Raw genomic sequence first — 26454 nt, forward strand, 5'->3', positions numbered from 1 at the left:
GCTTGCCATTTTTGCCAGAATGAAAAGCACAACTACATTTGCTAAGTTGCAACAATCCCATCTCGGAGCATATTTGGACCAAACTGGTGACCAACACCAGTCCACTTCAACCTCAGACTGTCACAATGAGGAGGAGTTATCAGGGTGTTATGGGTGTGTGCAGGGTTTCTACTTAGGACACTGGATGATAAATGAATAACTCAGTAGCAAAAATGTTGTTCACTCTGCTGCTCAGTATACAAGTACAATAAGTGGTCCTTGCAAAAATCCCATTTATGGGATGTTTACAGTGTTTCAAAGATATCCGATCATTCATCCATCCATCCATTTTCTTACACCCTTGTCCCTCAGTGGGGTCGGGATGGTTGCTGGTGCCTATCTCCAGCTAACGTTCCAGGCAAGAGGCGCGGTTAACCCTGGACAGGTCGCCAGTCTGTCGCAGGGCAACACAGAGACACACAGGACAAACATCCATGCACACACACACTCACACCTAGGGGCAATTTGGAGAGGCCAATTAACCTGACAGTCATGTTTTTAGACTGTGGGAGGAAACCGGAGTACCCGGAGAAAACCCACGCATGCACAGGGAGAACATGCAAACTCCATGCAGAAAGACCGGGGCCGGGAATCCAACCCAGAACCTTCTTGCTGCAAGGCAACAGCTCTACCAACTGCGCCACTGTGCAGCCCTATCCGATTATTCATGGGAAGCAAATTAACCATGTACAATGTTTTAGGTATTTGGGAACATAGATGGGCACCTGAAGGTCCTTCCAAATAACAATAATAATTTATAATAAAATCCTCCAGTCTCTCCATCTTTGCGTGATTTTAAGGTTAGCAAAAAGATTTCAATCATGGTTTACCAGTCACCTATAGAATCCATTTTTCCTTCAATTATGCATTTCGGTACAACTTTATCACTCACAAACAGAAAACAAAACTCTTACATAGAGCAAATAAAGCAAATAACTGCTTCATCACAAACTTCAGTGTCCCATCTGTTGAAGCGCACTGTGATCAGTAAAGGCTTCCCGATCTCAGAGGGACCCTTTGGTCCCTTCTGTCACACTGTCTCCTCCCACTGGGTCAGAGATACAAAGTCCTAGACTAGCAAGGCAATCACCCACACACACACAGACACATATTAAAAAAAAAAAAAATTATTTCCAATAGCAATTATAGCCTTCAGCAAAAGAGGTATTTGTATAACCCATTTATGATTTTTATCATCTGTATATGTCACCTTTGGTGTCAAATATGTTTTTCTATTTTACAAGTTTTATTCGAAAGCTGTAATCTCACCAAAGAAAATATTCTTATTTTTAAGGTAAGTCTTATTTGAGTCTTGCTTTTTGAATCCAATTACTACAATGATATTATTTATTGAGATGCACCCTTATTTAAACATGGATAAAGCAGTAATACTAAGGTGTATGGCGCTAAAAGGTGTGTCATCCTTCATTCTCTATAGTTAATCATCTACTTTACTACAACACAAGCTTTAAAAAACAGCAACCTTATGATAAAAACCCTTCCCCTTTCTGCTTCTGTTTTGCAGCAACACTTGAAATTCAAGCTACAGGAGGTTTTCTCGTGAAAAAAGCCAAATGTGCAAACCCTGTTGTAAGAAAAAAAGCTTAGTCAAGCACAAGCAGAGAGCTGCCAAACACCACAGCAGCACCTGGAAACCAGCGGCACGGCCAAGGTCCTCTGTGTCTTTCTGCACACACTGCCATTGAGGAATCCCGAGTACAAACACTGAATCAGGCAAAGGCAAGTTTGCTGCAGGAGTTAAAAGGAGGACACCAAGAAGCAGAGGGAAATATTTTGATGGATGAAAGGAGAAGGCTGGGAGAAGAAGTAAGCAGAGGTGACATAAAAAAGGGTCTACCCCTGTGCTATAAACACCAGACCTGGAAACAAGATGACCAATGAAGCATTGAACCAAACAAGACTTCTCCAAACTTGAACCAAACATTGTCGCATGACAACTCCCAGTTAACAACGCTGCCTTGGACGCCTTATGTATACACTCAGTGAAGATTAATACCGGCCTCGGAGAGTGCGATTCACAAGAACAACAAAGCCCTGAGACTGAAATCAACAAAGCGATGAGACTCATTAAACAAGTCTTATTATTGGCAGCAGGCTACAGCCCGCGTGTGTGTATATCCAATGTCTGCTGGACACATTTCCGCAGCCGGTGTAAGTGCTGCCAGAGAGCATTCATATTTTTCTTTGAAATATGTACATCACACCACAGCAGAAGCAAATGCCCATGTCCTCTCCACCTCCATGAGCTCATGTTTAAAACAATCTTTCCTGACTCTACCGCTCCCTGTGTATGTGCACGTCATATACAGTGCGCATGTTGACTGATTTATGGCGGGGACCTGCAAAGACTGGCCAAGAAGGACAAAATCAGAGAAAGAAATTAAGTTATTATGAGCCTCCAAGGGATTTATTTTTGTTCCCTATACTTCCTACACAACAAATTGAGGAAGGGGATACTTTCACTGACTCTACCACAATCTTTATATTGCCACCGATGGAATCTAGTCGCTATCCAGGAACACAGGGAAGAGGCCTCAGACTGCTAGCTATATAAATATACTCCTCTTACGCACATGAGCAACCCATTACACCCACAGTTTCCCTCAACAGGGGAAAAGGAGGAGAAGTAGTGTAGAGTAATGGAATGGAATAAGGATTAAAGGAATAATGTATACTTTGTATGTTCTTTATTTCTGCGAAGATATACATAGGTCTTTAGTAAGCCCAAATTTCATGCCTTGTTTTGTCTCAGAAAGTGAGAATTTATTGTGTTTTTCTGCGCTGCGTCACATTTAAGGACCACAGTCACACTTTTAACCTGTTAATTGACAACAGCTGCCAAAATGAGTAAACAATTGGTGCCTCGCTGTTTTCTTAGCAGTTACATTCAGCAGACGTTACAACTGACTTGCTTGTGGTTAGGACAAACCTCTGAGGCAGAGCTACTTCAGACAAATGTTCCCAAATAACAAGAAACGTTTTTCATGATTATTGGTCTGATTTGGGGCACGCTACGACGCAAAAGCAGATATATATGCGTGACTTGAGTAGTCATGCTTGGATCTTCAGAAGAGAAGAGTTAAAGAAAAGGAAAAGGTAAGAAACCAAGTATTGCCTAGATGAAACGGCAAGATTTTACAACCAGCGGCCAATTTTCAAAACCCGAGAGACCACACACACATGACGATTAAGTGTCTAAGGAATAACGGGTTTGGTCATACGATGTGTGGTGTTGAGCTTCACGACAGGAGAAACACACCACACACACACACACACACACACACAAAAAAAAAGCACTCACCAACATTCAGATGTCAGACGAGAAATCTCGCAAAACCTCTCAAGACCAAACGTGAAGTCAGAGCAAACAAACTGGGCTGACTGGGGAGAAGCAATGGTGATAGTTTGTGGACTTTCTGGTGCACCATGGCAGTTTTTTTATATCTTCTGTATTTTAGATTCCCCTCGGTGTTTACACTACACATCTCAATTACCCACTCCAAATGATGTTTACAGTTTGAAATGCAGATCTGAGGACAGCTTGGAAATCAGGGTCTTACCCAAGCTGGAATCAAACACACAATCCAACAAAAAAATACTTGTTTTATTATAACTTATGAACTTATCAAGGAATAGCTTTAAGCAAGGCCTGTCCAAAGCGCGGCTTGGGGGCATTTGTAGCCCTTGAAATAATTTCGTGTGGCGCCGGCCGCAGTTCAAGAATGGTGAAAATTTGAGGTGAAAAGTTTAGGATGAGACTTTTGGTAACAAATATGGCTCTTCTCAAATGAACAAAGTATAAGATAGAAAAAAAAATCTTGCCATGTTTTTCTTTTTTTTTTTTTGCTTTGGTAGAGCTTTAAGTAGAATCACGTACATCCAGTGACTTTTAGTCAAAAACAGTCTTGGGGACACTCATTATTTAACTGGGCTAAATATAGCAAGGGTTTTTGAAAAAAGCTCTTGTTGGTGATGGGAATAACCTTAAAACACTTTTTAGGCCAACAAAATTAGGTGAAAATACAAGAATTAACAATAAAACTATTTATTAAAAAATTTAATAAATAGCTGCTTTCATCAAGTATTAAACTCAGCGAAACAATCGTAGCAAGAGAAATGCTGTCTGAAATTTAAGTTTCATATAGTTTTCTCTTTTTACATGGACTAGTGTTGAAAATGTGCATGTTTGCGAGAAAGTGGTTTACACTCGTGTTTGTATTGTCCTGTATATTGTATTGTATACATTATAATCAATTAAGTTCTTTCAAATGCCTTGGAAACTTTGACCATACATGATTATTTTTCTTCAATGACAACTATAATCAATTCCTCCCTTTAAACCCTTATTGCATTATCTAAAAATCCCCAAAATATTTAAAAACCTAATGACTAACATAAAGAGCAGGATAACACAAACAGTCTGATGATTACAGAGAATTCCTGCAACAAGGCTTCTGGGTGGACCACACATTCAGTCTCCCTTTATCTCATAGACACAATATTAGAGTGGTGCCTCCTTTAGTGCTCTGATAAAAACGAGGAAAAGAAAACTGAGAAACCTGAATGGAAAACGGACTGCAGGGGTAAAGAATGTCAGTATCGAAAAGACAAACAGAACGACTTTCTTCCTTTGTAGGGACAGGCTGTCGAAGAAAAACTCTCCAACTTAAAATGTGTTTAAACTTCCTTCAGAAACCTAAACTGATATTAAAGAGTCAAACTCTTTGTATGAAAAAGACTTTGAGAAAAATAACTGCTGAGCATGAGAGCGGGAGAAAAGTAAAACCATCAGTCTGTAAAAGTATGTGGCAGTGAGAGTAGACCACTAACCAAGAGCATCCTGCTACGAGTTCACTCAGGGTCATGAACCCAGCGCTCCTGCCAATTACAGAGAAATGTCCACATCCCGCCAGTGGTCAAATAACTTAGTGGGCTTTGGCTCACAGCAGTGTGTGTTTGTGCATGCCTCTGTGTCATTCATATTAATGGTGACATATGGTTCACATGATGATGACATAACAATGTTTTGGATGCTGTCTGAACACTGGTTGTTTAAATTCATATATTTGGAAAGTAGCTGACCGTGGAGTTTGCATGATACATACGTGATTGTGGTCATGAAGAGCTAATGTTGCACTCATTTGCGCCAACACCAAACAAATTCAATTCAATTCAAGCTGTAAGGTGCAGGTCTATTAAGCAGGAGACGGCCTTCTGGCTCGCTGAGCAGATATCCTAAATAATTAGGATTGTGTCACTCTCTAGAATAATCTGAACATGTACAATGTAATAAACATTAGTCTAACTTAAATGTGATTTTTTTATTAACTTAGAAATAACTAAGGAGTAGAAATATATGTTTTTCTATTTTCAAACAAAAGTAATAAATTGGCAGCAACGTTTGTGAAAATGGCCCATCAAATTATTACATTTTTCACTCAAGGTTATAATAATGCAAGAATATTATGCAGGCCTACGCCTACTTAGCATGGAAAAATGCATTAGCTCAAGCTTTATCAATGTAAAAATATTAGATAAGTGTTTGTTAAGACTGGATGACTAGTAGGTGTGTAGCAGGATCTCATCGTAGAAGATCTTGTGACATTAAAACACCACAATGCTTCTCGTTAAGGTGACTCATGAGCACTAGCCAGCTCTATTCCTTATGAAGCTGGAATAGAACAACACTTCAGTCATTTGTTAAGCGGGGTTTGGGGTTTCTAGTGGGAGCTATAAATGCAACAGAGGAACAAACAAGACACCAGAAATGTGTAAGCACAACCAAGAGGCAGAAAACGTTGCCATCACAACCGAATAAGGGTACGTGGAGCAGCAGAACAATCACGGTACACTCTTACCGAAAGCAACTATGAAATGTTGTACTGCACACCATGCATAGTTAAAACACTGTCGTAAGGTCTGAAGAGATAAAAAGAAATCAGAAAAAGGAAGAACAATTACTTGAGTTTGCGGCAAAATCCATGAAAATATGCAAGAAAGGGTTTTTTGGAGAATCCATTTTTATCTTCAAAAATATCAATCCCTGTCATTCTTAAAACTCAATATCATGTCTTGTTTCTTTTCATGAGGATTCAGCATTATTACACCCCTAATGACCAGGTGCTCTTTGCAAAAAAGTAAAAGAGTTGCACTGCATTAGAGATTTTGCTGGTGGGAACCATTTTATGCAACAGAATTATTCTTATATATATATATAGTTGAGAGTTTGCATCTTATTATCAATGACACTGCATGAAATTAGGTTATTTACATGAAAATAAACATTTCATATGCAGTTCAGCTTATAGAGATTATTAGATTTGGAAGTTTTCTGCTAGAAACAAGCTCATTCTAAAAAATCCAAACGATTGTACATTTCCAGTAAAATGTGTGGTGAAAAGCATATTTTTCTTTTTTCTTTTACATATTGCACAAGCCTTTTTTATCATGACGTCATGCAGAAGAAAAATGTGTTTCAGTTTTATCTAATTGTTTGGGATGATAAGATTCCAGCGCTAATGTGTACAAGATTACTGGGAAAAAGACCAGGAGTTGGAAGGATGGGTAAACACCGCCTCTGGTGTTCAGCTGAAAATACTTGATCTATCGCAGAAACCCCCTTGACGTATGGTGGTGCACAAGCACACACTTCTGCCCAGAGACAAACAGTGGGAGTGGGTGAACAAATGTGTGTGAGTGCGTGTGTGTGTGCGTGTGAGGGGGTGTGTGCGTGTGTGTGTGTGTGTGTGTGTGGGTGTGCATGGTAGTTTTCATGTCTGGGCATGTCTGCTTCCAGCCTGCTACTGGAGACATCGGACCCTGGTAACAGAGCTCTCAGGAAAAGATCATCACCATCTAAATACACACCCAGCCACCCACAAAGACATTCCCATCAATCTAAGAACTGGACACTTCTTGGAGAACAACAACAGTAGCCAATAATAACATTAGTAAATCTGCCCACATTAACAGTGATGATCAACAACACATGAGCGATGGCAAAAAAAAAAAAAAAACATTTCGACTTCAGTGATTCCTACCTAGTTATTAAACCTTAAGCCCATATGACACCTCAAACTTATTTTTGCAGCTAGTTCTCATAAGACACAAATAAACATATACGTAAACATCTGCTCACCATCATTATCCTCCCTCATGTATGTCATTCACCCCTACAACCCCCACGATGTACCCCATTTCTTTCACAAAAACAACCCTTACCTACCCTCCCCCTCAATTTCAAGCATCCCCTCCACCAACCCCACCCACCTCTCATCTTCAGACCCAAACATCCAGGCTACCAAACACACACACACGCACACACACACACACACCATGAGACCCTTAAACAAAACCTCGCAGACTCACTCCTACTTTGCACTTGAACATAAACATCCAAGCAACACCCCTGCCCCCTCCGTGACACTAACAGGAATGCTGGGACCAGCTGGTTGAGAAAATAAAAAACGTAGAACACCAAAACAGGAAATGCATCACTGGGGCCTATCAGAGGGCTTTATCAGGCTTGGTGGCACCCCTTCTGAGAACATGGGTGGTGCCATGGATGACTGGTTGATCAAAGTGGAAGCTGTGTTGAGAGGTGAGTTACGTGCATGCAACTCAAGAAAAAGTTACATGCGTGTGTGTGTGTGTGTGTGTATTGGTGTGTGAATGAGTGATATATAGATAAGGGGAAACTGAAGGAAATGTGGGTAGCAATAGAAAATGCTGCAAACTCAAATTGAGGATCTAATAATAGAAATAAAGATAAAGATGCAGAACACAGAGTTGAGACAGATTGCAGAAATAGTGAAAATATTTGAGAGAGAGAAAAAAAGAGGGGTTCATTTGCTCTGCATTTCTATACTGATCATCATTTCTTTACTGCATCAGTATTTCATACGGTGATGAGTTGAGTTAAAACGAATTTACTGCAAAGAGCTTCAAGCTTAAAAAAAAAAGATCTGCGTGCAAGATCCTGCTCTGTTCTCCATAATTCATGTTCTCTCCCCACCAAGCTTTTATGAAACCTGCACACATACACTCCTAACAAGCCACATAAACACAAAATTTTACTTGAGCGAAATCTCCAAATCAAAGAAGGGTTGAGCAAAGTTTCAGCAGCACCAAAGCTCCTCTTTTGATTGGCCTCACCACCTACAAATGCAGTGAGTGAGTGCACTAGATCATTCCTTTCTTCTATTAGCCTCCAAACCTACAACACTTACAAGTACTTTCAAGTGAAACTAAAGCTGCAATGCATGAAAACTGGATAATAAATGGCTTTATTATCCAATCACATTTTTGTTAACTTTTTAATGAGGCCAATTTTTCTCAGTCTAAGTGTACAGAAGCAGCCTCATTGGTAGTCCCTCAGAGCTCCTCACAACCCTGCTGCTGGCCCCACCAGCTGTTCTTCCATCATCGCAGCAAAAGATATCAGGAAGTTAGTCCTTAATGTTTTATGCCATGTGTGATCCAGGCTACTGATCATTGCCTAAAACTGTCAAATTATTGTAATCTACTAACATAGAAAGGTGGTTTTGCCCCAAGGCTCCCAATTTCATCGCTTTTCCGTTCACTAAACTTGAACGGAAGAGGAAATTATGTAAATCGCAGTTTCTTTGTTAGAAACACGAAAGTTCTTTTTATTTGTTTTGAAGAGCTGCAACAATCAATCTTTCCTTGGTGAAAGCTTTAAAGTTTTAAAGCTAACAGTAAGTTAAGGACTTACGAGATTATCCTCATTAATGCATAAAAGAATAAACATTAATTTGATTGTTTATAAAACTTAAAACCCAGTGCATAAAAAGACAACCTGTTGGTTGGTGAAACTGAAAACCAAACACACGAGTGCCCAATTGATTGGTTTAACTGCATAACAACTACATTTTTTGTATTATTTTCCTTAAAACAAATGGTGTTTTGTCAAAATTTGTTTCAAAAGAATAAAAAAATAACACAAATATTTTCAGATCTTATTTCAACAAAAAGGTACAAAATCAAAAACCCACCTCACCTTCAAAAGACAGCATGTGTTTTTTTTTTCTGTCTAACAAAACTAACCAAATACACACAACGTGGGCAGTAAATACACATCACATTACTACTGAGCATATTTGTTCTAGCTGCCAAGCTAATAACCGCCAAGATAGGAACTTGAATAAAAGCAAATAAGAAATCCACCAATCAAACTAATACTGATTTCCAGTTTTCTTAAATATCAATCCCAATTTGAACAAGTCCTGATATTTTTCAAGCAGCACATCCACTCTTTTTGTATTATAGCTAAAACTATAAAAGAAAAATAAAAGCAGGAAAGGTAAAATTGATGGAAAATCTATCCCTTCCTCCCTGCCTATATATGTACCCATTTACTTAGTAAGTTCTTAACATCATGTAATAATGCATTAAACTAATACAATCATTTATAAAATGATTTCAAAATCATTTTTAAGGATTAGTATTGTCATCTTAAAGTAATTAAACTATTTGTGTCATAATTGCCGTTGATCGTAAACAAAAATTATGACTGATTTGTAAATAGATCATTTGTTTCCTTTTTGAAGATGGATATTAAGATTTTAGCAAATATTTCAATACACAATATATATTTAAATTCTTTTTTAAACAATATTGAAGCATAGAAAATGTGACATCAAGTGAAAAGCAGCTGGACACAGAGAAATGTCAACTAAATAACTTAAACTAAATAAATTAAATCCCAAATTTTCATAGCTGAAAAATGAGAGGCACACCAAGGGAAGAAAGCTCTGAAAGAAAAGTGGCAAACGTTAAAAATGTTAATTGGTGCGATAAGCAAGGGTGAGGCAGCACAGGAAAGGGAAGGAAGCTCAGCGGCAGACAGGCAGGCCTGTGTGAGGAAAGCCTGCGGTTGCGTGACAAGGTGAAAAGGGAAAGGAACGAGGGAGAGCAGGAGCGATTTCGATCCAAATACTTGAAAATAATAAAATTCCTCACAGATAAGCAAGATTTCCCGCTCAGCCCCGATTCAGCACCTCCAGCTTCGTAAAAGCAGACGCTTTCCTACAGAGCTGAACGGAGGGGAGACATGGTGGTCGGGGTCTCTGGGGGGTTTAAAAACCTTCCTTCCCCAACGTGTACCCCCTCTGTCATCACCCTTAGTCAGCCTAGCTAAACACACACACACACACACACGCAGTCACACAACTCATGTCCATTATTAAGCAACACAGAGTCAATAACAGATAGGAGATAAATGAAGTTCTGTAAAGGAGACTATACAGCAAAACGTTGCCATCTAGTGTTAGGCTAACATGACTTAGCCTTGCTCTCATCATCATTCTGAATACAGCTGTTTCCTCCCCCCACTTCTCCCATTTGAGCTGTGTCTCAACTCCTCCGTGCTTGCTGCTTTCCAGTTACTAATGTCTTCTTTTTTTCCCCCTCTTTACAGCTGCCTATTCTCATTTGATACAACTCAACTTACCTGGGCACTGACGGGAAGCAAGTTATGGGACAAAAAGAGACCAAAGAGAATGCACTGAATTTTCATCAAAGTAAAGTACAACTTAACATTTCTTCAATTCTGAGAACAATGACTTGTGTTGTCATCAGAAGCCTGGTCATTTTCTGTAATGTACTTCTAACTCCTTCAACAAAGCACTTGTCTAAACATACGCTGTATGATCAGCTACACGTCACACTAACAGCAATACAACTTTGCCATAAAAATGAAACATAACTTAAGACATTTGACTTTGCAATTTGACGCCTTGAAATTGCTTTAAGAAGTTCCCACTCGCTTTCAGAACAGAGTCAGAATAATGCTTCTCCATTGTGCCATTTACTGTTATTAGGAGCACTGCAGTTTGCATGATTAGCTCAGTTTCACCAGGTGTTTGCCAGTTGCTGCTGCTACTGCTGCTAGTCTGGTGGAGCTGTGTGGGGAAGGGATGCTCAGTGGGGCGGGAGCTCAGCTGGAGGACAGAAGGTCCAGGGAGGAGCACAGCGGGATTGGATAATACAACTGAGTAGGACTTTATCCCAATACAATTTAAAGAACTAGGAGCATAGAGATGTACATTTTTCCAAAGCAGTTTTTAATGTCTGCAAAGCTCTAGACTGCTAATAACCATTTCAAAGTATTTTTTTGTCATTAGGTTTTTAAGTATTTTCTTCTCATGTCTGGTTGTATTAAAAGTCGACTTCATAAAAATTGTTTTTTTATTTTTATTTTAAAAAAGTCTTCTAAGTCAATGTTGAAGAGCTTTCTTTCTCTTGGTGTCCATAAATCCACAAATATCGTTGACGGTCTTTAAATAAGTGATTTCTGTGACAGGTTAAAAACTATAGAACACCTGGAAACATAAATGTACACCATATCACAAATATTTTTATTCCCCAAAAGCCTTGCATTTAAAACTCTGGCTGAGTCACAACGTTTGTGCAAAACTCAGATTTATTGTTAGACTTGCTACATTGTTAAATCATTCATTCATTTTATTGTAACCATACTGTGAAATTTAACAAGCCTTCCCTGCTGTGAACGGTCATTAGTTACAGTCTTGGTAAAAAAAAAAGTACACCCTCATTACATTTAAGGGTTTTATATCGTTTATGCATATTTAGGATTTTTGGGATGTACTTTATTTTTCTAAACTTTTTTTTTATTTTGGCTCAATGTTTCTTTAATAAATAAGGACGTGTTTATAATATGTAATGCGTGATTACGCTAGAGGACAGCGTATATACCTTATTTATAACCACCAGCCTGTAAAAACATCAGATATACTCAAAAAAAAAAAAAAACAGCTACAGTTTTTGTAATGTTTTAAACCTTTGGTGTTTTGTGAGGAGACAAAGACAAGTGAAGCAAGTTTCAAGTCATTGTAGAATAAGGGGTTGGATTTTACCAGGCTGGTTTTTTGTGCACACTGGATCTTTTTGTATAAGATATTAGAACTGAGAGAAAAAGGAAATATTTGCTCATGACATAGAGGTGCAACGTCAAGATGTGGTGAGGGAGCTAAGTCACTTAGAGCCCTTTAAAACACTTAACTGTACTATGACACACTGTAAATAACAGTACAATTATAAATTATAGACTGCAGTGCAAGTAAATGATAATTCTTAAATTATTTACAATGTCTACTACATTGGATAGTAGCTGTTTTAAATGGTGCTCAATACTTAAAAACGTATTTATAAATTAATTATATAACAATAATATAAAACAGCAACCCATTTATCAGAATACCATTGTCCGATATATCCTCCACAAGTTTTATCTTCTCTTCATAAATCTAATTCGTTAGATTTTTTTTTTTTTTAAATAAGGCCACAGCAATATCCCCAAACTAAAAGAGATATGTTGCTGTTAAACTTACTGGATGCTGCAAATATTTCTTCCATTTAAAAATAAAAATAAATTATTTGCCTATCTGCGTAGGCTATGATCTAGCATTGGAACCACTTCGGTGGAAGAAAATGTATTCTCTGAGACCTTCTGTGGGTCATTTCTGCAGAGTCATTGTAATACGACACACATGTATAAGAATCATAAGAGAAAAGTACTATTTGCTTAGTGAGGTGTGCGAGTGTCCTGCAAAAGTGCAAGTATAAATGTATCCAAATTGCTAAAAGGAAGCACTGCCATGTCAACGGATCTACAGTGAAGGATTTCCCACAGCAAAATGCAGATATATGAACAGAAACTGGTGAGAAAAGACGAGCATAAATCTCTGCACATTCTCCAAAACACATCATTGCTTTTTTTTTTTTTTTTTTTTTTTACACTGGCTCAGACGACATTTTCAGCAGTGTAACAGTAAACTGAAAAGATGGGTATGGTCACATGTCCCATACTCTCAGCATCGCTCTTCAACAGCTTTCAACTTGCACTTCGAGCACTCAGCCCACTGAAGTGCTGCTGCTTGTCCCAGTTGGTGAAGCTTGCATCTAACTGATGCGAGCTTCGCTGCTCGGTTAGAAGCAATGACAAAGTCTCCAAAAAAGTGTAGAGCGTTTTTGTCAAACGAAGCACGGAGGACTAAGTTGTAAATGTTTGGAAATGATATTATCTAAAAAAAAAAAAAAAACAAACAAAAAAAACCCTGTAGGTTTCAAATAGGAAAAACAATTACTTAAAATGGAGGGGTAACATATGTTAGATGGGTGAGATTAACCCAGGTAATTTAATAAAGGGCAACCACAAGGTTTGAAATAATAATAATATGTCTCAGGAAAAAAAAAAGCTTTAAAGCAACAGAATTCACTTTTGAAAAAGGCTTTGCGGCACACTTTTCACACAGCATTCTCTGATAAACGTACTGCTATTTTTAAAATTTCAGAGGTTATTTAAAGCCTCATGACAATTTTGTTATTCGAATGCACCGTGAACCAGACAAATCTAATTATACCAACTGTACATGAAGTAATGTCTACCACAGAGGTCAAAATGTGCAATCCAGGATCAGATTTTCCAGCATCCACCCATTACAGCATCAAACGGACGGAACAATATGAGTTGGGTGCGAAAATCTGAACCAAGTGTTACCTTGGGCACGGCGTTGGATAAAAGCAGTCTGAGTTTAAACCCTACTACAAGGCAGCAAGGCCTAAAAGTTGCAAGCTCCAGGCTTTTTCATTTTCTGCTGCTGTTTTTGTCACCCCAACACCACCCCTTCCTTCTCTTACATTCAGCTTCCTCCTCCTCTGCCCGAGAGCTTTGCCCCATCTCTGGACCTCCCTGTTCTGGCATAACTCCACCATGGCCTTAGTCACCACCCCCAGTTACCCCTCGCAGCCCCTCACACACATATATACACAGTTTCCCACACACAGCGCAAATTTCACACATGCAGATGCTATCTCTTGCCCCGATACTGGGGTCCCCCTCTCAGCCTGAGGAAAATGGCCGTCACGGAACCCCGCTATTGGGAGGCCTCCCCTCAACCAAAACCCAAGAGCAAGGAGCAAGAGAAAGTGCACAAATCTATTACTGCTGCAACACTAGCTGATGGAGGGAACAGGGGAAGCGAAAGGGGGAGCGGGAAGGATGAGGGTTGTTGAACAGGGGGGACTGCGGTGTGAGCATCTACCCACAGAACACTCTTGGACATGTGGAGTCAATTAGGAACAATCTTGTTTTCTCCCGACCGCTGCAAAAGAAGGGAGGGTTTTTCTTGGAGTGTGTGTGTGTGTGTGTGAGCGTGTGTGTGAGTGGACCTAGAAAAGTGTGTGGTAGGAAAGGGAGTTGAGGGAACATGTTTTTCTGAAAACCTGCCAGAGAAATAGGCCGGATATTTGGTTTTGTATCAAGCCATTTTATGCACAAAGAGCTTGCATCTCAGCATGCCTGCATGCTGTTCATCCCTAAATGAGCATGTCTAGAGAAACTTAAACGGAATTTCATCCAGAGAGTCAGGCAAGTTATTGAATGATGGAGCAGGTCTCAGATGTTCACATGTAGGTGTGTGTTCAACAGCCCCCTACCTATCATTGTCTGGTCCAGCTGGAAAAACCAGTAACAACCCCCTCACCCCCCCACCCCCCCCCAAAAAAAAAATCACAAGCCACTTCCTTATTGTCAAACAAGAGGAAGTCTTCTCTTTAAAAGATTCATTATCAGATCAATTATGTATCGCCTTTCAAACTGTCTTGTTTAAACAGTTTTCATTATTCATCCTTTCATGATTGATGGCTCCAAGGTGCCTCACGATGTGAGGTAAAGAAGTGTCTACACCACATCCGATTCATTTGAGCAAGTTGAAAATATCTATCATGAAACAAAAGCCCTTTGTGTTTCATGTAAGTATCAGGAGCAGTTGAAAAATTATTTTGTGAGGTTGGAGTTAAAGCATTCTTAAAAATTGGCAAACCTCAAACTCCCTGAATTTAATCTAAACTGATATACTGCCATAAAATGGCATCATTTTTGTACAATTAATTTGTGGCACAACGAACAAACCTCAGCGGAAGAAGTACGCCACATAATACCATCTCCATATTTACAGTAAAAGTAAAAGAAAGAAAAGAAAACCACCTTAGGCTCTGTGAGAACTCAGAAGGGCAGATAGAGTGCATAAGCCACTAAAGAGAAACATGCAAAATAAAAATGGTTTTGTGCAAATTGTACGAGTGTATTTAATGAAAAGCAAGTCAAAACTCACCTTCCACAACAACAACTGCCCAATTAAGCCTGTAAGAATTGACAACCACTGACCATCTCATCTCTTTCCCCGGCAGGTTTTTCCCACAAAAACATTTAACGGCATTTGACAGTTTTGTTTTCCCTTTTCTGTCACTCCAAACCGATTTTAATGTCAAAGATAACACGACTAAATACAAAATGTAGATTCTAAACGTTGAGTTCATTAAGGAAAATATCTATCTAAACTGACAACACAAAAAAAGCCATGATTTCTCTTATTAAATAATGGATGTGCTTATATATTTTCAAAGTCTGGGTTCATTTTAATTTGCCAGTCCGTGTCTGATTAATGCAAGAACTGTAAATTTAAGAAATAACTGTGTAATAACATGAAGTAGTTTAAACATGCCATTAAAAAGAAATCAAAGGACAGATGGGAAACAAAGTCATTAACATTCATCAATCTAAAAATGGTTTTCAAGTCATTTTTAAAGCTTTTGAACTTCAGAGAACCACAGAGGAAGCCAGAAGCAGAGGTTGTGGTAGACTTTTTTTTACTGCCCGTCATTTTGACAGATGGGGTCAAAACAATCCAGTTACAATCGTTGTGCGTCAATTTTAAAAATGATAACAGCACATTGAATTTAATGTTCGGCTCCAACAAGCTGAACCAAGAATGCAAATTGTGCCACCACATTAAGCAGAGAAATACATGCAACTTTTTTTTTCTCTGCAGTGATAAAAATCACTGACTGTGGTCCCTGGAACTACATATAAACAATGAAATTAAACGATTACTCTTATGAACGCACACAACTGCCTCCTGGTTCTCATAACCTGTATTTCTTACCCGCTTGTGCGTAACAAAATGTCTCAAGGGGACTTGCTGCGCACGCTGTCGTCATAAGGTTTCGGACCTTTGACTTGGACAGGCAACTTATCATGGGTGTTTTGATGTTGATCTGCCATGGAGGCTGGAATTACGAGCCTCACTTCAAACAAAGTTCAGGGAAGATTTCTCCCATTGAAGAGATCAAAAGTCGTCAAGACTCTCTGAACCAGGGGTTTCCTGATCCTGCAAGATCTTGCTTTAGCAGGATAAAATCCAGCAGCAAGCGCTCCTGTGGAGCTTTGAATGGCTTAAAAAGCTAGCTGAAGTATAAATGGACGTGACAAAGTCAAGCTCTCGGTTTAACTGACAGAGACGCTGTGGCATGACCTTAAATATGGTCAAAAACACTACAGTGTGGCTTTTTCCCACATAACAGAGAAGAGGGGGGGACAAATTACTCCATATCAATGTTTAAAAATCCAGTTATTGCAAATGCTTGATGGCATTTATTAGCACCAAATGTGGCACAGGCAGTAAGTACTTTTTCACTAATGGCCAAGTTGGTTAGGCTAGATTTATTTTCTTTAATAAATTAAATGTCTTAAAAATAAGAAACAGAATTTTGATCATCTGTCCTCCTTGTTGGTGATAAGAAACATGTCGGTGCCCCCCTGGCAGCTTTCTGAAATACTTTTTTCACAGCAGTGTAAATGATTTATAACTTTAAAAAAAATAAAAAAATAAAAAAAAGGAGGGCGTACTGGTTGTTAATGTGGTGAAGTCTCTGCCTCCCACTGTGTACTTCACAGGAGTTAGTAAAATAATCCTGCTTACACAAAACACTAACCAGAGAAAAAGCAGATAAAATGCAAGTTTAGCACCATTCACCCTAAGCTGCTTTGGCTTCATTAACCTGATGACAAATGAAAATGCAATTCAGTTTGATATTTTGTCATAGTACCAATTAACTGAGATAACAGATTAAGGAAGCCTATTAGAGCTTTAGCCAATGTGACTAATTATAGTCAGTCAACATTGACAATCTAATCAACTACATTTCTCAGATTCAGTTGCACTGGATCATATTTAAGGGTATCAGAACAGAAGAGGCTTACTACAAAAGCATCCCACATGTCAAATTTTTAGTTGCAAAAAAAAAAAAAATGTAAGAAACATGTATTCATTTACATCCATATGATGACATGCAATAAAACACTTGCAGGAGTGAATACTTTTGAAAGGCATAATGTTAACATGAGTTCTCACCAGCTGAACGTAGGCCACTTTATAATCTGGCTTCTTGACCTTCTGGTTGAGGTGATTCCTCTTCTTGTTGGACCCTGAAAAACACAAAGCAAAATGGTTTTTAAATGCAAAATGTGTGCCAATCTTATTGTGACACTACTTATTGATAACTGTGAGGAGCTTTACAAAAAGAAAAAAAAGATATTCAGTGTATTTTTCACTTCAACAGTTTAAAATCGCATGCTTTGAAATGTTTTGAGGAGAATGGATGTGTTTAATTTCCCTGTTGGTGTAAATGCCTGACAATGCTCCATCCCATTGAGAGCGCAGCATAGATTACGCTCTTTATCAACCTCTTCTGTCTCACCTTTCAAATACCTTCAAGTCTAGAAAACAGGGGACATGCTGAGCTGCTCAGTGTAGCAAATGTGTACACTTGTGGGAGTGGGGGAGCATTTAGTCAAACTGAGATCAATTAATTCCTACAACTTCAAGGGATTTCACACAGGTGTGAATTTGACAAATGGTACCGTCAGTGAAAGACAATGGCAAATTATCAAATAGATTCTCCCTCCTTGAGATGCAAATCTCAATAAGACCCTGGTGGTCAAGTCCACAGGCCCATGGAGTAACTGCCACTGCCATGGGAACGGTTTATGACATGAAAAACAAGGGAAACATTCCCCTGTAATGACTCATTTGTACATAAGTGTGTGCCTGTGTGCGCTTTGTGCCACACACACAAAAACACACACAATATATAGCTAGTAATCACTAGCTAGGCAGCGCACAGCTCAGGGAAAGCCCTAAGCAGGGTTGTAAAACACCCCCTCCACACCACCATGCTTAAATGGAGGCCCCTGTGTGGGTGGGACACAGAGGTAACCAAGTGTATGTGCCAATGTGTGTTTGCACATTCGTGTATGTGTTCAGGTTGCTGAGGAAAACCAAAAGGAAACTACTACTATAACTCTTGTACGGCAATATTATGACAAATCGAAAACATAACTGCACACCTTGAAAAGACACCAAACGAGGTATTTCGCCTCTTGAAGGTTTTTTCTAACAAAAAAGACACACAGACAGAGCTTTCACAGAACACTCGCAAACGCAAGCACAACTTCTCCCACATTGAGATTGCGGTCTGGCAACCAGCTATCACGTTACAAATCCCAGACTGGAGAGGTAGCCATGGTAACACCTTCCAAAATACCCCTGCCGCACAAGAGGGAAGAAAGAGTTGCTTGCGCCCCTCGCTCTTCTTGGTCCAGTCCCGTCTTTACACTGCCAATGGAGTGGAACCCCTGACGCAGACAGGGATACCTTCTCTGACGCACCTCGGGAATACCAGTGGCCTTCAGCTGCCCTTTGTTCTCCATGCCACTTCATCCCTTGAAGACTCGCTGCTTTCCTTGAACTCACTACAACAAGGAGCATTCTTTCCTCCTGTAGCCTCTGACACAATCCTAATAAACAGTGTTAATTGCTTCTCCACTCTATATGCTAGGCGCCTCTCTCCCCATGATACCTTCTTGGTCTGACTGGCTTGACTGACCAATCTCTACCTCCTTCACAGGTAGACAGTAGAAGCTTAGGAACAAAAAAAAAAGAAAGAAAGCAAACAGCTTTTTAATTTGTTTGCTCTCTGTATGGAGCAACCAAATGAGTCTGTAAAAAATACTTGGCTGCATTTTTCTTCCTTAAATAAAAACAAAGATGTTAGAAAGCATTGTTAATGCGGTAAAATACCACTAATCTTTTTTGCGTAGAAATTTTTGGCAAAGAGATAATCAACGCTCCTAATAGAGGATCCTTAAGTTAGGTAGACTGTGAACTGTATGTGCATGTCTGGAGGAAGCATGGTGTGTTCTGGAACAGCTGGAGGCCAGAGTGCTGCAACAGCAGATTGTCAGATAAGCAGCTGTGTGTGTGCACAGAAAAAGGAGGACCAGGCATGAGAACCAATACCACAATTGGCCGCTGAAAAACACTCCTGCGGCTGCATTTCAATAGAAAATTGTGCACATAAGATGAAACTGCTAATCACAGTTAAATGTCTTTTAAACAGAATCGATTTGACTTTATGCTTCCCAAAACACTTTTTCTGTAAACCTTGCAAGCCCTAAGTGGAAAAAAAAAAGATTTCAACTCGATTAAACATTTTTTAAGAAAAGTGGGATGGCTCAAAATGCAACAGCTGATTTTCAAATTCATTATTCTGACAAATTACTAGAGAAAGCAGGCTCATTCAATTTCTAAATATTCTAAATTGTTCTCAAGATATATAAATTGATTGTTCTTTCTATTTATGATTAGCTTTAAAGTTTAGTAGAGTATTTGGCAGACAATAAGTTTTTGTTCAAATAGCTAGGAAACCTCACCAAATTGTATCCTGGTGCGAATTACTCCAACGGGGACGTTATAGATCTTCTCCAAGTAGTTCTTCACGTCGTACTTGGTCATGCTGTTCAGAACAAACAGGAAAGAGAAAACAGATCAAAGCAAAGGTCATAAGATGTCAGCAGTATCACAATTTATGTGCCACGAAGAGCCATCTCAATACATATGTGCTGCGGATTCACATTCAGGTACGACATTTCATCGTATAACGCAGCATTCTCTTAATCGACCTTAATATAGGAATAATGTAGCCCATTTCCAAACTGCATTACAATAATCTCTGCAGTTATATCATGTGCTGTAAAGGGACAGGACACTCATGTGAAAACCCATTCAGCTCCTGCTGAATGGACCATAAAGTGGGGAGAGGAGAAATGTGAGTGTCAGTGTTCATCCAATTAACTGTCTAGGAGTATTGATCGTGCCCAGTGAAATTCTACACAGGAAGTGGACCTGGCACCAACTGATCTGGCGGGCTGGCCTAGCTCAAGGTAGCCCACTGGGTAGCACTGGGAACAGATTCCTCTGCCCAGAGGAAGAAAGGCTTTTAACTGCTAATCAATCTAGTCAATTGAATTAGCCCAGTAGAAAGCCCTTCTCAAATGCGTCAGACAAAGTGCTTAATAGCGACGCTGTGGTCTGACAAGAGAGCCTCGGATGTGGTGTCCTCTATCATCTCATATGTTTCTTTGACAGTGTAGGACACGGTAATTTTCGCTGTTTGTAAAGCAAACAGCTCGACACCTTGAGTATTTAGTAACAATATAAGATGAAGCAAAGATCTGCCTGAGGAAAATCCCATCTGTGAATACAAAGACTCTTTGTACCAAAGAGTGATGTAATATTTGTTTCCATGCTGTAACTAACAATTGCTGTTCCTCCATAATAAGTTCAACTTTGGCAAAGCTCGCAGTAAAGTAGAAAGACGATGTTTGCATTTTGAGAGTACGGAAAAAGGTAGGCTCGGCTTTAAAATGATTACATGTTTCCATATTTGATTACATAAATTCACAATCATTTCCCTTACTTCCTACAATACAAGGGCTTTCTTTCATTTCATAATGAATGAGTTGTTAATTAAGATCTCTGCGTTAACGATGATTTGAGACAACTGTGGGTGTTTTTGAAAGATACAAAAGAACTTCCCAGCTCTCACTTAGATTTTTTTAATGCTTTTAGTTAGAAAATCTGTGCAAACAGCAACATTTGAACTAGAAATATATAGAAAGTAAAAACATAAAAATAAAATCAGTTACAGTTGTTCTGTCGACATCCTGAAGCAAAAAAGATGCACCTTAACAAAATATATTCACCATAAACTATATTGCAAATGGTCAACTCTTTGGCTGTGGTGCAGAGATGCTCTTGTACTAAGTGGCTAATCAGCACTGTTAGTGTTTTCAGTCCACTAATCATCCCCAACAACTAAAAGTAGCATACCAGACCTTGTAAATTGGAAATGTTATGAATTTATATAGCAAATATATCGAGTACTAATCACATTAACTTCTCAAAGTACTTTACTCTGAAATCTAACCTATTGCACACATTCATACACTGATAAAGACTAACAAACAACTTGAGGTTGAGTGCCTTGCAAAAGGGAAAAAACTGGAAATCAATCCACAATTTTTTGATAGCAAAACAACTACAACTCCAACTGAGCCTCAGTCATCCACTGGTGACAGAACAGGAGCTTTGCATGATACAACTTCAACTTCATTTGGTAATAAACATCACAAATGGGTTTTTTCCCCCTCAAACAATTAAGTTGGATGTGCTTGATTTTGTTCATAACCAACTCCAGTAATCTCAACATTTTCAAAGTTTCATTAAATTAAACATGATGCCTTAAAATCAGTATACTCTGCTTACAGATACAATTATAAAAGCTGAAGTCTGTAAAACTTATCAATAAACAGCGTCAATTTTATTGTGCCCAAATTCACAAAATCTTCTAAATAGAAGGTGGATGGTTATAATGTTTTGTCTTTTTAGGGTGCATATGCAGATGCTTGCAGGAGAGCACTCACTGAACCTTTTTTTTCCCACTATGCCAATTTAGAACGAAGGATCCCAAGATGTAACACGCAGATGAGCCTTTCTGCTCCATTTGCACCCACCTCTCCCAATAACCACCGTCTCACAGAGAGTGTGCCAGAGGGAAGCAAAGCAGAGCGGAGTGACCAGGGGTACTTGAGTCCATGAGAGCTGGAAAGAGTAATTGCTTAGAGAGGTGGGTTTTCCTAGAAAGCAGGGTCGGGGAACTGGAGGAGAGGGAAGTAGCTTGAGGTCTGTTGAGTCTCATGTGGATCATTAGCAGGACGAACACTGATCCTGATTAATGAGAAGAACGTTTTCTAAATAAGCAGTGCTTTTAACACTTCAGATATCCAGCCACCACAAACCAACAGATGGTATACATGAGGTCTTGGCACAGTCATGTCTTTTACTATGCTTGTAGTTAATGAATAGGTACTTGACATAGCTCAGGAACTGAGAAAAAAAAAAACATCAAGAAACATCATCTTAAATAGCTGCCAGCTAACAAGATTTTTTGGAAAAAGCTTTGCATCTTCTCTCAAAGAAAGAAGGGGAAAATATGATCCCTCCCCCCCTCCTCCCTTGGAGAGCAAAGCTAAAAGCATTTATTCTCAACATATAAACAAAACTATTTGCAGACATCAACATATTTTTTACAAGCAAGAAACTTCCTCCAGGTTGGGAATGCCTTTCTTTACTGTCTGTAAAATATAAAGTTTTAGCCAATGTAAGAAAAAGCATGAATTGAAATGAAAGCAGACATGAGAAAGATGATACATGGAACTCATACATTTGTGTTTTCCTTGAAATGGACTAAATGTCCAGATGTAAATCAAAACTAGCTGTTAACAGATGATGATTTCCAGGCAGATTTCAAAGCATTCTGTTCCCTCCTAATGTATATAGAAGGTTACATTAAACCCATATACAGTAAGACAACTACCCCAAACATTCAGGTATGTAGTCGTAGTGTTAAAAATTATTCCCTGTGATGACAAGACCAAGGAGTTATAAAAACAAACTAAGAGGCCCCGAGATCGTCAGTTAAACGTAGTAAAAGTTGAATTTTAGAACAGCACATCATAGTTGTGGTCAAAGAGAAAGTCTACGTAGTATTTTGTTAGAAAAGATGCAACATTTTTTTCCCCCATTTTCATCACCAAATTTGGCACAAGATGAACACATTTATCTTAATAGTCAATTTAGATAAGAACTAATTTAAAGCCCCTTTTAGCTGAGAAACCTTCTGTAGTACTCAGAAATACTGACTGAAGATTGCTGAAATAAAATATGAAAGTTGTTCCAGTCACTGTTTCAGTAAAACTCAAGTTTGTTTAATCAGTGTACATGCACTTAGAAAGCACAAATTAATGTTATTTCCCTGGGAATTAACAGTAGCATATAGTTTATTGTGTTTTGGCTAAAATAGTTACTATGATCGGAATAAGTCATCAGAATCATGTTTGTTCGCCAAGTTTGTGAACACAAGCAAGGAAATTGACTTTGGGCGCAGAGATTTTAGCTTTTCCTAACCCTAGACCTTTACAACTCCTGGATGGAGGGAAGATCAGCCTCAATGATCCTCTCTGTAGACCTAATTGTTCACTGCAATTTGGACCTGTCCCATTTTGTGGATGAGCCAAACCACAGTGATGGATGATCACAGGACAGACTGAATAACGATGTATAAGTGTAAAAGACTAGCAGCTCCTGTGGCGGGTTGTATGTTTTGTCACAAGAAGTGGAAGTCTCTGCTGGGCCTATTTCTGAACAGTGTCTATGTCTCAGAAATATCTCAGCACCCAAGAAGGGATAGCTCCTGTGAACCATAAGGGAGGCACAGTAGTTGATGTGTTGTTGAGAAAGGAGTTTAATGGAAATCAATGGTCATACAGGCTTAAGCGAGTTGAGTACAGGTGGTTCTGACAGCACCTGTGGACCAGATGAGCCACTTCCTGTCTCTATGGACACTGTTGGGAAATGAGATATTTCTACCTGTTGCTCGTCTCTCCAGGTCCATTAATGTCGTGTGTAAAAGTGAAACCACAAAGACAACAGTCACTGTTCAACTTCACAATCAACCAGAATTTTATTCAAACAATCAAGTGCATAAAATCACCTCAACAGCTCAATGTAATCATCAGAAACCAAAGCCACAAAGAAGAAATTAAATACCTTAGAAAAGTACAAAAATACGAAGACGCGCCTTCGGAGACCACTGCGTGTGGCCGTGGTGACAATCTGATATGCATCTTTCAGAGCTGTGTTGCAGTAGTCCAGTGTGTTTATAAATCGCTGTAGGTGTACAATATGTGCTATCTGTATTTTGGAAGTACATTGGAAAGATTTGCACTGTAAAAATCGCCAAGAACAATGACAAGAGAGTCTGGGTGCATTTCCTCGACATCAGTTAACTAGCCGTTGTTCAACTTCTGATCTGCAGGCTTACAAGGTTGCATCTTTATGCGCAATCTAACTAAATTAAAAAAGTACATTATTTTTGGACTTTATTTTTCACCAACATTTGGTTTGCAAGACTGGCTGTTGGCAATGACAAATTATTAATGTTTTTTTTTTAAAAGCTCTTTATGTTCCTCTTCATCCTCATTGCAAGAAATACCGCAAATTATCATGATAAAACTTCAAGTCCATATTGCTCATTGCTAATATGTATTCTAATTCGTGTATATGATTACAACAGGCAATGTTGTATCAGAAAACCTTTTTCCTCACAAACCTCAATCAATTTAAGCCTCCCATCTTGGCTACAAACTGGAATACAGTCTGGAAAAAGCCCTGGGCTGAAAGTTGAGGAGAAAATGTCCAGTTGCAACTGTACATAAACAAGGCTAAACTTAGACAAAGGGTGTGGTGTCCCTAAAAATGATGCAGGCAACATCTGATCATCGTCCCAGTATAAACATCCACCCGACTCCATAAGCTAACATTTCACACTTCTGCCTCTTAAGAATAAAAACCAGTCTCGAGCAACTGCTGAGGCCGAAGGCATCGTTCCATACCAACTGGTATATATTTATAAGCAAACACAAATGCTAGAAAGATTCCTCGACTGAGACGATGAAAGAACTCCAAGCACAAAACCTAGAAGGGAATCAGGTGACGCAAACCAGTGATAAGGTTCAATTTTGGTCTGTTGTTGCCAAGCAAGCTTAGGCTGAGAACACTGGACTTGATGACAAAAATCTTTTTTTTAAACTTATTCTGTTTTGTCATTTGAGAAAAAGTGTAAATGGGAGATATTTATGACTGTGTGCACAAAGGAAAAGAAAAACAACTTGGAATCCACCTCACTAAAACAGTTGCTTAAACACAGTCAGTATGTCAATTTACAGATTAGATCATACATCTCTATCAGCTGCTTTCAATGCAACCCTTCATCAGCATTAATCTACATGCTCTTAGATATTTCCTATTTTTAAATGTGTGCTAACTCACGCTAACCCGAGAGGATTATGAGTATCATTTACAACAGTTTAATGTGGTTCATGTACACCTGTGCTCCAAAAGCACGAGAGAAGTAGGTGAAAGGCCACAGTTAGAAACTCAGAAGTGAAACAGAGGGCAGGGGCAGCTCTGGTTAGTTTTAAATGACATTCAGTGATGCACTGTTGCCAACAAGTACTGCATAATAATTTTATCCATAAGTGCCTTTGCAGTAGTATATGTTTGGACAAAATGCACAAAAAAAGCTTCTTTTTTTGCTTTTCTTGCCTTTAACAGTAATTAGCAAACAATACAACTGCATACTTTTCATTTCAAGATTCCAATATTTTTTCAGACTACACCGTCTAGATTTTTTCCCTGTAATTTTTATAACATTCTGAACAACAGAGTAGAAGTATTTGCCATATTCAGTAGTTTCAAAATACATTTATAAGAATCAAAATGGTAAAACTTAAGAGTGTGGTACAGGGGCCATGTTACTGCTAATTATGACCTGAACACACTTTTGAACTCGCCAAATCAGGACTGGAGTGTCCCATCATGAAGGAACCTCATTTAAAAACCCATTTATGAACTTTGAATCCTTTTTTGATATCTTTCTTGGAACCCCCTAGAACTGCAGCCTTAGACTTGGTTTTAGTCTTTAATAAATTTGTGTGGATTCAGTCAGTAAGTCGAAGGTCAAATCATTGATGGCTGAAATATTCAAATCAAGGGTTAGTGTGGCTAATCAAAACTAAAACATATCAACTGCATATTAATCAATGTAAGACCTGCACGATTCTTTCTCTAGAACTAAAGGCAACAAGAAAATGGTTTTTTTTTTACTTTTTTTACTTTAGACTTTGATAATGGTAAAAAAAAATTCTATACATTTCAAGTTTGCATAGGAATTCCCTTTTAAACTGCAAGTTTGACCTAAAATAACCCATTTGAAGACACAGAGGAGGCAAACTGATGTAAACCCTTTCATACAGTTAGCAACAACACAATTGGTTTGGCAGATGGTGAGTGGGCAGTCGAATAAATATTGTGTGAAACAATGATGATCTGGTGTCTACCTTCATTTGGGTGGAATTATTGGTCAGCACGGTGATTCATATCTTGAAAACGATGAGCTCACTCTGAGGTGTGACTATGTGAATGCCAGACCCCTTTAGTGTGATCAACTTAGCGCCCAACACTGGTCAAATGAGAGTACAAATATGAAGCAGCATGTAAATCTGATGAACCCACAAGCAGTGGCAAGCTGTATCCCATGTTTTTTTTTTTA

At 38.8% G+C, this 26454-nt stretch overlaps 1 protein-coding gene and 1 long non-coding RNA gene across 2 annotated transcripts in view; one reads left to right on the forward strand and one right to left on the reverse strand.

Moving 5' to 3' along the window:
* Nucleotides 1–26454, reverse strand: part of mrpl23 (mitochondrial ribosomal protein L23) — a 38909-nt gene that overhangs the window by 3718 nt on the left and 8737 nt on the right. Inside the window, exons 3-4 of the mRNA XM_008411553.3 lie at nt 19655–19737; nt 17295–17368 (exon numbers count right to left, since the gene is read on the reverse strand). Coding sequence (XP_008409775.1) covers nt 17295–17368; nt 19655–19737 — 157 coding nt within the window. The remainder of the gene's footprint in view (nt 1–17294; nt 17369–19654; nt 19738–26454) is intronic.
* LOC145551974 (uncharacterized) lies at nt 7415–24018 on the forward strand. The gene is made up of 3 exons (XR_014087876.1): nt 7415–7660; nt 10499–10601; nt 21739–24018. It is a non-coding gene; the product is annotated as an uncharacterized LOC145551974 (long non-coding RNA).

Source organism: Poecilia reticulata, chromosome 6 (genome assembly GCF_904066995.2).
Source record: "Poecilia reticulata chromosome 6, P_reticulata-male-v2, whole genome shotgun sequence".
Taxonomy (NCBI): domain Eukaryota; kingdom Metazoa; phylum Chordata; class Actinopteri; order Cyprinodontiformes; family Poeciliidae; genus Poecilia; species Poecilia reticulata.